The sequence below is a fragment of the Pundamilia nyererei genome, unplaced genomic scaffold (assembly GCF_000239375.1).
Source record: "Pundamilia nyererei isolate P.nyererei 1_Seehausen unplaced genomic scaffold, PunNye1.0 scaffold00258, whole genome shotgun sequence".
NCBI lineage: Eukaryota > Metazoa > Chordata > Actinopteri > Cichliformes > Cichlidae > Pundamilia > Pundamilia nyererei.
The window spans coordinates 143,748-157,508 of record NW_005187659.1 but is presented as its reverse complement, the minus strand read 5'-3'; the positions used below and the strand labels follow the sequence as shown (position 1 = coordinate 157,508).

The following is a 13,761-nucleotide window of genomic DNA, read 5'->3' as shown; positions in this document are numbered from 1 at the left end:
AAAAAAGTTAAGGTGATGAAATAGTCAAGTCAACGTCCAGACATTAACCATGCTAAGAAAGCTGTGGAGAGACCTTAAGAGAGCTCTGCACCACCTAATGCGCACAAACCTCAATGATATGGCCCAACATTGCGAAAGATGAGTTGCAAAAAAATTCTTCCACAACGACGTGAGTGACTCATAAAGTCATACAGAAAATGATTACTTCATGTTATTCCTGGGGTGCACTTTTTTCACACGGCTACAAGTTATTTACACAGTTTGATTTTTGTAACTTCAGTAACTATGCCATCATGGAGTATTACACAGCGCTGGTCAGTGTAAAACAATAAACACTGTGGTTATTACCAAGACATTTTGGTACAGTATCTAAATAAATTGCACACACTCTTTCTCTATTCAAAGGAAATTGCTAAATTTCCAGCAGTGTTGTTGCCAAATGCCATTTTGGTAATTTCAGGGTTAATCAGTTAGTCACAATGCTATTAATCAATGCCTCGTGGTATGAAAGTAACAAATAACACCTCAGGAACAGTGCTGACAGCTAACCTGACACCTGCAGTGCTTCAGTGGCTCCAACTTAGTTTTAATAAACACTACAGAGACTTGTTTCATCGTTTTTAGTGGCGTGTTAAAAAAAAACCCCAACAACCACAAAAAAAGAGCAGCACTCTTCACACACAAAAATTCAGCTTGGGGCTGTCTACTATTACTATCTACAATGCCATCACTGAATTAGATGTGGTTGACCTATGCACCTTGTCTGAAAGCTATTTCATGGTCTAATTGTTGCTCATAGAGAATATTATGCTAGAACCGTGTCTGTTCCCATCTAAAGGCCACAGAAAGTGCTGCTGGTGAAGGTTGTTGATGTCAAAATACAAAATGTTTTGGGCGCAAACCTTGCACGCTCTTTTAGTAGATCGTGTAAACATTTACACAGGGGTATGAGTCAACCCATTTTCCCCTGACTTTTTCTCCCCCCCCCTCTCTCTCTTTTCTCCTCCTCTCTTTTTTGGGTTGTTTGTATCTCCTCTTCAAATCCTCATTACACAGGCTCTGCGTGTTTCTCTATTCTCTCGCCTGTGGTCTGTTACTCGTACTGATCAGCCTTCCTGTTGCTGCAGAGGAAGTGTGAGCAGAGAGATAAGGATAGTGAGAGCACATGCTTTCATCAGGGAGGTGGGAGGGGGGAGAAAAACTTAGACGAGAGGGCAAAAGGCTGGCTAATTAGGAAATTAGCAGTTGGTGCATTAGCGGCAGGGATGTCTTAAGAGTTGTGAACGTGAGAGCAACAGCAACGTGGAGACCAGGAGGGGACGGAGGTCCGGTTTGGGTCAGCCTGTATGGGAATCAGAGTTGATGTGGTGAAACATCAGAAGAGCTCTCTGTGAGGCTGTCAGGGGTGAGGAACACACAAACCCGCTCAAGCAAGGATCAAAAAGACCCAAATTAATCCAGGGAACAAACTGAGGATGCAAGAAGGGGGAACTGGATTTAAGGTATCCAGGGCATGAGGATCACATCACAGGATACGCATGTTGATGAAATTTGACTCCTCCAGTGTGAGACGTGTGCAAGAGCAGGACTAAAGGGAGGATCAGGCCTTGTTATTAGACCTCGCTCTGGATTGAGGACAGTTTGCAGCACATACGTCAGGTGCTTTGTTTTTTTCTGCCTGAGTACTCACTGAAAAGTGGATGAGGGGGACTGCGTGGGAGGGAGACGGCCACAGAGAGCAAGACAGCCAGTTGTAAGTGGAGGCTGGGGGAGTTTTCCTTCGCCTGTCAGCTCCAGCAGGGCCAGCAATGAGTCAGAAGAAGCTGACACGACAGCTGACATTGTGGGAGAGTAGTGAGGGTCCACCTCCGGTGCCCCCGCTCACCTCACCCGTGTCGCCAGGGGATCAGTCTCGGGGACACGGAGGAGGCTCTGCTCTGTTTCGGCGCTTGAAACTAAACCGCAGTATTCAGGAGCGCAGACGCTCATCTCACTGTGTTTACAGGTACAGTTGTGCACCAAGACACTGATCTTTTAATGTCCTGGTCGTGACTAAGCAATCTTTGTTCATTATAAATAAAAAGAAAGAAAGAAAAAGAGAAAAATATGCAGAAGTTATGTGTAATAGTTATGCCTTAGTTCAGGTGCAGCGTGACCATTTCAACGTTTGTCCAGTATGACTGTAATGCAGCTCACTAAAGTGGATTTCAGAGCAAATTATTCCATGCACACACTGTTAAACCATTAGTCAGATGGATTAGATTTGGAGAAGTGCTGAATTCAGAATGCTGAAGTCTCATAATTACTCTGAAAGTCTGCAGGAAAAAAAAAAAAACAGGGATTAGCACATGCAGCTTGCAGAGAGTCCCCATGGCAGACATTTCTTATGTCTTCTTCATTACTGAGGAAACATGTTTAATGATAATTTGATCTGCTGCCATATCCTCAAAGCCTTCTGGGGCAAGGAGTGCCTCCTAATTGGCCAATTTATAAGTAAATTCCAAAAATATCACACTTCATGCTTAATTTTAGAAATTGAACTGAAGGGCGTTCACAACTGTGTTGACAACAAAAGTTTGGGAAGTTTAGGAGACGTGGAGAGGTGCTGAGGAGATAAAAGTGATCCTATATCAAAAATAGATGCTGCGTCTGCTGCTGCTGTTGCTGTAGTGCAATGCGCCTACATATCTGTCCTTGTCATCCCAACATTTAAACGCAGGTAAATATATATGAGGAATCCTGTTGCTGTTTAGGTGTGTAACAAACATAATAAATCCAGCAGTATACCTTTCGCACATGCTGTCAGATAAATTGGTGTCTGTCTGCACTGCTGCCTGTCCATCTTTTTCTTGTTACATAATGCCAAACTCTGAAACCCTGTTGAATCAATACTGACTTTGGTTCTGTGTTGCAAGATCTAATCTTGCTTTCATCTCAAAAAGAAAAAAAAAATGCCAGAGGAATTTTGCTGACGTTTGCTGGAGACTAAAGGTTTGTGACTGAAGGTGGTTTGGGGGAAAAAGAGGGGAGTGTAATCTGAGCAGTATGTTGTTGTGCCCCCTTGGGTTAAGCTCATCTGGGTTACGCTCTGAATTTTGAGGAGAAGGGAATTAATTGTTGATTTGCAGAGCTGTAAAAGGCAATAACAAAGTTATCATCAATTTATTTGGTACTTTGGCAAAAGATGGCGAAAGCTGTAGTTTATCCAATGGGCGCCTCGAAGCTGCCTCCTAGAGCGAGAAAATCCCACAGAGTCCCATATTGAAATGTCAAACATCTTTACTGCCTGGCATGAAATGGGTTTGCTCTCTGTAGCAAGTACCAACCTATAAATAAAACTTATAATGTCAATACACAAACAGGCTTTAAAGATCTCAACCATAGAGGCCTAATGCAATAGCATCATTGTAAAATTCAGGAAAGCAATATATGCTGAGCTTGAGAGAGAATTTTATTAATAATATTTTCCTTTTAAAGGTTGACTTTTGAAAGCGTAATTGGTCTCGCCCCCGATTTAGTTAATGTATGATTTAAAATTCAGCAGCATAGAAATGTAAAACAACATTTGGTCAGTCGTCTTTCACAGTTAAAGGTCCTCAAATTTGGAATATTCTGGAAATAAAGACATTGAGTGCTTTGAAAATTTTAATGCACAAGATAAAACTATGGCTTAAACAAAATAACTTTTTTTTTTTTTGATGAAATGGGTCTCCTGTAATTCTTAGCTCTTGCTCTTACAAGTTTGCAGTTGCCATTGTTTTTGCTATTTGGTGTACTGTTTGAGTCTATATTTGTATTGATATGCTGTGTCTTAAAAGCTTGAGGACAATTATTATTAGTGCTATGTACATCACATCTGACGCGTTTTATTTGAATGCTGGGGAGGATTTTTTCATATATATTAATCACTAAACTTGACAAGCTGATGGAAACACAGCAGGAGGTATCTGGCAGCCGAGCACACTTTTCCTCTGCTAATTCGAACCAGCCCTCTTCAACAGGTTTGTGTTTTGGTACCTTTCGGAGCGTTTTTAATGGAATTATCTGTCATACATTATGGCTTGCTCTGCGTTTGACTGAGCAACAGACCATCCAAGATATCTGTGCTCGTGCTTTTAGTCAGCAAAATCCAATATTTTATGTGTTAGCTCTAATTAGCAGCAGTGTCTGAGCTGTGCACCGGTGCAGTGTCAGAGTGGCGCTTGTTAGCATTAGCTAAAAAGTTAGCAATCCACCCCTTTTGTCCACATAGAGTATGGGCACTTCAGGTTGTAAAAATTCCAACATAGCGGCAAAAAGCTAACACAGAGGCATCAAAATTGGGCTTCACAAAACCATAGGTGAAGTTGCGGCACATGTGTCTATTTTTTTTTTCCAAACCCATTTAAAAAGTATTTAGGATTTTTTTCCTGGCTTTCACTCTTCTTCTTCTTCTTCTTTCCTGCCTTTGTTGGCACATTTCTACTTATTGCAACATATTATCAGATCAGTGGATATAGATCATTCCATTGTTAGGATAGAGTATTGCCTCACCCGCATTTTCTCATGTGCATCCTTATGTGTGTTGCACAACAATCAAGAAAAGGGGGGCAGAAAAAGTCACAGAAAAACTTCTTCCCAGCATTGCTACATGTCTAAAGGCCACAGGGGGACTTCAGTTTGAGTGTCCTTAATCGACCAGTAGTTTGTTTTAACGTCAGATCTGTAGCAAAATCAACATTCTCAATCAGTCATGCCTCCAGATAGAGAGAAAGCTTTGGCCCAGAGAGAATGTGCGGTTGATGTGGCTCGTTTTCCTCACTTAAACACAATGCTCTCTGAGAAGTGACATGTCAGTAAAGTGTAATTCTTGGAGAAACCCTGTGGCAGCCTGCCAATCCAGCTGAACCACAGAGTTACAGCTGCATGCATTCATGCCGCAAAGTGTCACATCGCTTTCTTCAACTTTCACTCCAAAAAACAGGAGAGAAACACTGCAAGAGGCTGAGCTGCATCATCACTCGTGTCTGGGCATTCAGGGTTATCTCGATAATGTTTATCCACACTGTGAAATAAGAAAGGCGGCAACAGAAACCTGCAAAAATGGAACTCATCTAAAACCCTTGTACTCTCTCTTTTCTCTCTCACTCTGCAGCTTTGATTCAGAAAATGGTCCCTCGCCAGGCCGCAGTCCCATGGATTCGCAGGCGAGTCCTGGGTTGGTGCTCCACCCCTCTTTTCCCCAGAGCCAGCGCAGGGAATCCTTCCTGTACCGCTCAGACTCAGACTACGACACGTCCCCCAAAACCATGTCACGCAACTCCTCCATCAACAGTGAGGGGTAAGCACGGAGCCATCGTTTGGATCCATCATGTTGAGGACAGGATGGAAACATGTTTTTTTTAAACCCACAGTGTCCACTCACGCACATCACAGTAACTACACATTATCCCAATCAACACAGCATTGGGAATGGGATTGTAATTATGCATCCATTATGTTAATGAAATCATGATGAATCCTCATAATATTGACTGTTGTGCTCTGTTTCCTGGTCTGTTTTTCAGTAAGCTTAAAAAACCTCAAACCTTTCATGTGTTTCAGGGATTTTTTTTTCCTGTTTAGATCCACACAGGTCTTTGTAAACATCCAGCTCACAGATACAGCCTCTCATATAAACACAAACACAGAGCACCGCAGCAGCCACAACCACTCATATTCTTCTCATTCTCTGCTTTTTGTTTTCACCTTTGGTCCTGCAGGCATACAGAAGACATGATCGTCACTCCTTTCGCTCAGGTACGTATTCCCTGTGCACCTCATCTGACATGTTTAATTGCTGTAAATGGCTCAAAAAGGCAGCTAATTAGTGCAGTGAACTTGTCCTCCCCCCCCCCCCCCCCCCCCCCCCTCCCCCCCCCCCCCCCCCCCCCACACCTCCTTGCTTCCTCCCTTCCTCTTTCCTCCTCCCTCCTCCTCCTTTCCCTCCCACGCTGTCCATCCATCCCCCAGGTGTTGGCCAGCCTACGAACTGTAAGAAGCAACTTCACCATCCTCGCCAATGTCACAACACCCACTAACAAGTCAGTATCATGCTGTCAAACACCCCTTCCCCCCCCCCACTTAACTTGTCACGACTGCCTGCTTCGTTTGCAGTGTGTGTACGCAAATGTCTCGGTTTCCTTGATCCCATGGGGAAACACTTTAGTCATCATGATTAACCAGTTTATGATGACCAGACAATGCTCAAGGAATATGTGATGTGCATTATTTGGCATATTTCCAGCAAGCTTTAGCTGAAGACTGAGTGCAGAGAGCTCAGTGCCTCAGGTGTATGTCCCTGACTCTGTGCCCAGACGATGGAGACGGTCAATAACACTAAAATTATTCTCCCTTGTAATGCAGTAGACAGAAGGAGCTCGAGCTGGCAGGCTTTGAGTTCCACGTCAATATGATATATAAAGCAATGCGGCACTGAATTATCAGCATCTATAATTACACGGCGGTGTACCCTTGCTGTACGATTACAAAAACCACAAAAGCCTTTTGAGAAGAAAGCCGAACTCAGGCTTTGTCTTTAGTCATTTTTAGACGCTTTCATTTTTGAAGTGAAACAAGAGACTTTGTGTGCACTATTAAAACAAGCACCTTGCCGTGTTATTCAGTACCAGATGAAATGTTAATATTCACTCCTCCGCTTGTCTAGTGTTTGTGGGCATATAGACGAAAAAACATCAATACAAATTCTTATATCTCCTGTCTGAGCCCTTTTTTAAAAACCATATATTGCCATGTTGCATGAGTGTTGAACCCCAGCAGGGGGCAGCAGAGGGCAGTTCTCAGACTGATGTAATGCTGTCTTTGTCCACAGGAGGTCACCAGTAACAAGCCAACCCACTGTTCCCCAAGCTACACTCTCTGGTATGTTGTTAGCTAATTAAAACTCTGTCCAGCGAGTTTCCTTTAAGGACACGCCAAGGCTCCCACTCTCCCCTAATGACCGCAGAACATCACATAATATTATGTGGCTATTACTGAGGAAATGTTTAATCAACTGCACTGCGCAGACTTTAGGAAATTGGGTGGATCTTAATTATAAGGCTTAAGCTATTATGGCTATATGGGTTAATAAAATGTTGAATTTAATCACTTATTGCATGCAGATGTACAAAGTGCATGTAAGAATAGCTTCATTTAAACTGAAACTTTTAGTTTTTATAGGATTCTTTGAAAAACTGTGGAGCCAGGAGCTTGCAAGACCGCCATTGCCGTGGGTTGTGAAATAGATATGAAAAATAAGTGTTCAACAAATACTATTTTTGCAGTTTTTATTTTATTAATAAAACTGGTATTTTCTCTTTTTGTTTTAAAAAGCTTAATCCTGATTTAAAATGTCAGAATGATACATGACATTATCAGCACAGTGATGTTGCTTCACTAGACTATTTTTCACTAATCTCAGCTTTTTAGGTTAATTATGATTCAGTACTGTGCAGTGCATGTCATCTTTGAGCCAAGGTGGAAGACAGAAAGTGCGATCACTAGAATGTGACCCAGATCTCCATGCACACATGCTCTTTTCACACTTCCTGCCCATTTATACTTTGACTATGTGTGGTGTGTGCCCCTGCCAGAAGAGACATACCAGCAGATGGCTCGGGAAACTCTGGAGGAGCTGGACTGGTGTCTGGACCAGCTGGAAACCATTCAGACCCACCGCTCAGTCAGCGAGATGGCGTCCAATAAGGTGGGCACCTGTTCGCACACAAATATGTTCAGCTTCACCTTCACTGTTCGCCTATCTCGGCGTAAGCGCCCTGCTGAGATAATGAGCAACATATAAACTGATCCACAAGGCTTTTCCAGCCTCCTCCAGTGCCTGTCACATGTGACCTTCACACATATTCACACAATATTGCTCAGCACATGACTCATCAGCTGGAGTATTCATGTGCCACTTAAAAAAGTGATCATTTGCAGTAATTCTGGGTTTATTTGCAGTCCTGTGGTATTCATAAATAACTGATGTGGAGTCCTGTGTTCAGCTAGTGCTTTCCTTTTTGGTTGGTATACTGAAAAGCTGGGGGGGGAAACAACTCTAGTGGTTGGTGTGGTTGTAAGCAGTATTGAATTTTGGTGCATTTTTGCATTAGTATGTTTATAATTCATATGTGTGCACATGGGCAGGATTCTTACAGATGCATGCACTTTTGTTTGTGCGGGCACAGGAAGAGAGAGAGAGCGGTAGAGAAGGGTGGGATGTGACGGTTTGTGGGTGGGAAGGACAAGGGAAGGGGGTGGGGGGGTGGATAGGTCCTGATGCTGATGTCTCTGCTGTAACCTTGGTTGCTACCGAACAGCAGCAGGGTCTGCCCTTCCCTTTTTTGTCATTGGCTTCCCACTCTGACCACAAGCCATGTGGCTTAGGCAACAACCAATGAAGCACAGGCAATGCTCCTTTAATAGTGCTCTGTCTTAAAGAGACAGCATCCTGTGCCTTGTTGATTTTATTCCAGAAATTCTTCCCATGCTTCACCTCTGTGTTAATAATTAGCAGCGTTCTTTGTGCTTGTGATCAGGCTTGTGATGAAAAGAGCGAGGGAAAAAAGAACACAGTGATGAATGAAGGGACATAGTTTATGTGTCAGTGCACATACAATGTACAGAGAGAGAGAGGAAGACTCCTGGTGAAAACGTAGTCTCTGTGAATATGTCGCGGCGTCTTAGAAGGTGCAAATAAGACATCCTCCACGCTGCCAACATGGAGGTGCACACATGAATATTCCCACACAGTCTCTCACTCACACTCACACCCTCACTCACACACATATTTCCGACAGACGTACATGCTGTCTTGTTGCACATGCGCTGTCAGCATCTGAATAGAGGCGAGCGCAGACACTCACACACATGCACGCGCCTGCAGCCACACTGCCTGATTAGCTTGCGAGAGCTGTCTACAGCATCCAGGGAAATGGCGCAAGAGGCAGAGCATTTGAGGAGAAGCGGCAGCCTAAAGCAGCGGGATTAGACCTCTGGCATTTTGGCCAGCTGCTGCACGGATTGACTGGGAGCAGAGGACTGTGCTGCGGAGGTATCAGGAGGCAGCCGGACTGCCTCTACTCTGACTGTGTGTTACTGGGATCGGTGTGAGACGGCACAGACGGGCTGATGCACCGGTAGGATTGGGCCGGGCCTCTGGATCCGTACTGTGGGGGAGGGGCAGCCGACGCAGAGAGGGAGACTGTTTTTCCAGACCACAGCTCTGGTTTGATTCTTCAACCTGACTGTCTGCTACAGGCCTGCCTGCATCCCATTCTGTCCCCCTCTCTTTCTCTCCATTCTTGCTGTTCTTGCTGTCATCAGTTGTTTGCCCGTTCTCCCTTCCCTGGTCCTCCTGCTATCCAGGCTCCCTTTGCATCCACTATTTGAAACCTCAGTCATCTTTCTCTCCTCCCGTCATCATCTCTCCATTGCCCTCACCTTTTTTTTTTTCATTAGTGTTTGTGAAGCAGCCCAGCTCTCGTGACATTGTTTTTTTTTTCTTTACATTTCTCTTACATTGCCACTCATTTCCACCATTCGCTGCTGTCTTTGCCCTTCAGACGGTCCATCGCTCCCTGTCTCCCGCCTCCCCTGCCTCCATCTTTACTCTTTCGGCTCCCATCCACCTTTACCCAGCACTGACTATATATTTGGGTCAGCCTGCTCAGCAAATGGGATGAGATGTAGTCTCCACAGCAGCCGGATCCAGGGGGCTCCTGGTTTGCCCTCATCTTCGGACCACACTGAGGCTGGAGCCTGACTCAGGAGTGACTGGGTGGCCTGCTTTGGGGTATTGCATGTAGGCAAGGACAATCTGCACCAGCAGCCCCTGCCCTCACCCCCTTCCCCTGTTCCTTTGACCCCTTCTTGGGGCAGCCGTCACTCTGGAGTGTCCCGGCTTGACTGGCTGTGGCCTCTCCCCACACACCCTGACGACGCCCTCATGCCACTGGGGGACTCGCAACACCTCTACCCCACTCCACTACCGAACCTCCTGCCGGTGCCATCGACCAAAACCCCCAGTCACCCTCAACATGGGTGTGGTGGAGGCCATTGACCCAGCGCCGTCCCCCTGCCCCTCGCCTGTACCAGGGGGCTACAGGCTGCCCCGCTCCTCCAGCTACAGTCCCTTGCAGGGGAGGGCAGGGGCAGAGCTGGACCTCGATGCAGCTGCTGGAGGAGTTCTGGAGGGGGGTGGGACAGCAGCAGAGCGCAGGACACCCTTAGTGGACCTCTTCTGTGAGACCTGCTCCAAGCCCTGGCTCATCGGTTGGTGGGACCAGGTAGGGCTCGGGGAACTTGCCGAAAACAAACAAGGCCTGGCGGTGGCCATCTTGGATGGATGCTGTGAACTCTACAAGTGTTATGCATGCATTAACAACTCATCTGTTAGCTAGCCCTCATTATGTGTCTTTTTTAAAAATTCACCAGTTGTTGCGTCATCTTGTGAATATATTGAGCTTATAAGGGAAAATCTTAAAAGGTGCTACATTAGATTTGTTTTATGTGGACTCCATGTGGTGCTGGAAGACTTTCTGGGTCTGGCAGGGACTTTATTTCAAACAGTAAGTCAGAATGCTGGCCAGTATATTCCTGTAGATAATTTACATGAAACTACTCAGCAGGAACAGTGATAAGGGAACAGAATTTATTAACTCTGCCCAGTGTTTCTACACGGCAGCAGAACTGTAAACAAAAAGACAATAATATCAGTCTCATTCTTCATCCCCCTATAACCTGTCTACATCCGTGTCCTGTGAGAGTACACCGAGCTGCTTATAATCTGAGAAATAGCCTTGGGACTTTATGAAGTAGTCCAGCAGTTTTTACTGCAGGTACGATGCAGTGTCACATAATGGCCATTTCTATCCTTCACACCTGCGTCCCACATCCCTCTCTCTGGCTCTCTCCTGCTACCCCGAAGCTGGCCTCAATACAGACTAAAAGAAGGCAAGCATGCTGTCAGTGAAGGAGAAGCTTATTGTCTTGGTTCTGTGTAGATGCTTAATCCCCCTTTTGGTTATTTAACCCTCTGACTCTATGTAAATTTATACATTTTCACAGGTTTTTATTAATAAATGAAATTTGTAGACTTGTATGTGATGGGATATCTCGACACTTAATAAAAAAGAAAAAGAATAAGGATTATAGGATTTACTTGATATCTCTGTATCACTAAGTACAGGTTATACTTTGGAGCACTTCCACGTGTTTTATTCATGACGGTTAGACAAGATATATGCCTGATATATACCTTACATATGCAGGTGTGTGAGCCCACAGTCATGTCTGAACAGTGTTTGCATGTTTGCTTCATTAGTCTGTATCAGAGGAAGAGTGTTGTTTGTCCTGGCACTCGGACTGGCACTGTAGAAGTGTTGGTTGGCAGCTATGACTCAGCGTTACAGCATTAGGGAAGGAAAGAACCAAAGAGCGGGAGAGAGGAGGAGGAGGTTTGGGCTGAGCCTGCTTGCCTAAGTGTGCCACTGGGCTTCACTGGCCTTCCTGGCTGCTGATGGCTGATTCTGCCTGATTGCTCCTACAATTTATTGTTACAATTAGCTATTTGCCTGGCTTATTATGTAAGAGGTGACAGGCCAGGAAATGATGGGAAAATGGGAGATAACTATGGGGATAAGAGTGAGAGATGGGGGGGTGTTGCACAAAATAAAACGGAAGGAAAGCAAAGAGGAGCTTGTGACAGAGAAGGATTTGGGAGCTCAAGGGAGGTAATGGAGAATGCTGTTTACCTCTAGGGGGAGGGAGGAGCAGTTTTAAGTAACAGAGAGCTGTAGCGAGGAGCAGAGGCAGAGGAGGAGAGGGTTGACCTTGGTAAAGGTCAGAGACACCTGCCTACTCCCTCAGATTGTCACCCAAGAAGCCACCGCTCTCACATCAAGCTGAAGGACTGACTGTGAGGAGGCAGTTGCCATGGCAACTGCTCGGGTTGCCATGGAGATTGTTATGTGTGAAAGATCAGTCAGTGGGACACAGACTGAGGGGTCTGTCCGATTTGCATTGTGCTTTCACATAACTTGTCTGACAGGGAACTGTTAAGTCTCCCAAATCATCGTGTGGAGCTATGACAATAAAACGTTACATAAACGCAGCGAGAAGATTCAGGAACAGTGTTCAGTCTGTCTGCATGGATAATGTACTCATTTAATCATATTTGTGTCTGTAGTTCACAGCTGACACTGTAGTTGTATGGGAAAGAATACATAAAAGAAACATGCCACATTACTGCAGCACATCTCTGGAAATCAGAGTACAAGCACACTGAGTCGGGGTATTGAACAGTCTGTTCTCATCTGAGAAAAGGAGGAGGCATGATTCATAATTGATTCCCTCGCAAAATGAGGGTGATAATTTATTTTTTCATATTTGAATCACAGGAATGTTTTGTTGTTATATATCAGTGCAAATGGAATCTAAATTACAGTGTTAGTATATAGTTGGATATGTCAGTAACACATGTCTTATGCTTCTATGTCCTAACTACTGTTCAAGTCACTCACTTCTGTCAATGTCTGTCCTCCCCTCAGTTTAAAAGGATGTTGAACAGGGAGCTGTCCCATTTGTCAGAGATGAGTCGCTCAGGGAACCAAGTGTCAGAATACATCTCCACTACCTTTCTAGGTAAAGAAAACCTGCCGCCTACTTGTTGCCAACTTTTATAGCAGCTTCACCCGCAGCTGATCTCTGACTTCTGCTCGTTGCAGATAAGCAGAACGAGGTGGAGATCCCGTCCCCCACCATAAGGGAGAGGGAGAAGCCCATGTGTCACATCAGTGGTGTGAAGAAGCTCACGCACAGCTCCAGCCTTTCCAACTCCGCCCTGCCTCGCTTCGGAGTGAAGACTGAACACGAGGATGCATTAGCCAGGGTAAACGGAAGTGAAACCTACTTTCTCAGCACATTGTATTTATTTATCTAATTCTAATACTAAATTCCTGTTTGCATTCTGTAGTCTTCTGTGAAAACATGTAAAGAGAATTTCACTCCAAAACACTGACAGCAATCATCACATTATGTCTACACTGGACCGTAGTAGATTGTGTTAAAATAAACTTTTCTACTGTGAACTTCTAAAGAACTGGCAGCACTGACAGTTTGGTGACATGTGTGTTTCTCTTTGCTCTCAGGAGCTGAACGACTTGAACAAGTGGGGCCTTAATATCTTTCGTGTGGCAGAGTTCTCTAATAATCGACCCCTCAGCTGCATAATGTATGCCATCTTCCAGGTGAGAGGCCGGTCTTAATGGAATGTGCAGCAATTAATAGAATGTAGAATGACTGTGATTATGACTCTTGTGGACTCCGCCTGTTGCAGGAAAGAGATCTACTGAAGACCTTTCGGATCCCTGTGGATACGTTTGTCACCTATGTGATGACCCTGGAGGACCACTACCATGCCAATGTGGCCTACCATAACAGCCTCCACGCTGCTGATGTCACTCAGTCTACTCATGTACTGCTGTCCACACCAGCTTTAGATGTAAGTATCTCTATTTAACTGCCAATGACAAGAAGTCCACACAGCTTCTAAAACGAAACAATAGTTAAGAGCCAAACTGCAAACTATGTGTTCCCCTCTTTGTTTCTCTCTTACAGGCTGTATTCACTGATCTAGAGATACTAGCTGCATTATTTGCTGCCGCCATCCATGATGTGGACCATCCAGGAGTGTCAAACCAATTCCTCATAAACACCAGTGAGTCAAAATGTATGGAAGCC

General features: G+C 44.8%; 1 protein-coding gene across 3 annotated transcripts in view; it reads left to right on the top strand.

The window, feature by feature from the left end:
* pde4a (phosphodiesterase 4A, cAMP-specific) overlaps positions 1–13,761 on the top strand; it is a 48,315-nt gene that overhangs the window by 25,386 nt on the left and 9,168 nt on the right. Inside the window, exons 1-11 of one of the 3 annotated variants that reach the window (XM_005749918.1) lie at positions 1,568–2,005; positions 5,135–5,320; positions 5,742–5,778; positions 5,992–6,062; positions 6,851–6,900; positions 7,614–7,726; positions 12,570–12,663; positions 12,747–12,910; positions 13,170–13,268; positions 13,358–13,522; positions 13,639–13,738. In XM_005749918.1, coding sequence (XP_005749975.1) covers positions 1,809–2,005; positions 5,135–5,320; positions 5,742–5,778; positions 5,992–6,062; positions 6,851–6,900; positions 7,614–7,726; positions 12,570–12,663; positions 12,747–12,910; positions 13,170–13,268; positions 13,358–13,522; positions 13,639–13,738 — 1,276 coding nt within the window. In that variant the 5' untranslated portion in view covers positions 1,568–1,808. Of the gene's footprint in view, positions 1–1,567; positions 2,006–3,960; positions 4,002–5,134; positions 5,321–5,741; positions 5,779–5,991; positions 6,063–6,850; positions 6,901–7,613; positions 7,727–12,569; positions 12,664–12,746; positions 12,911–13,169; positions 13,269–13,357; positions 13,523–13,638; positions 13,739–13,761 lie in introns of those variants that run through there. The other 2 variants (XM_005749919.1, XM_005749917.1) reach the window with 2 other exon arrangements.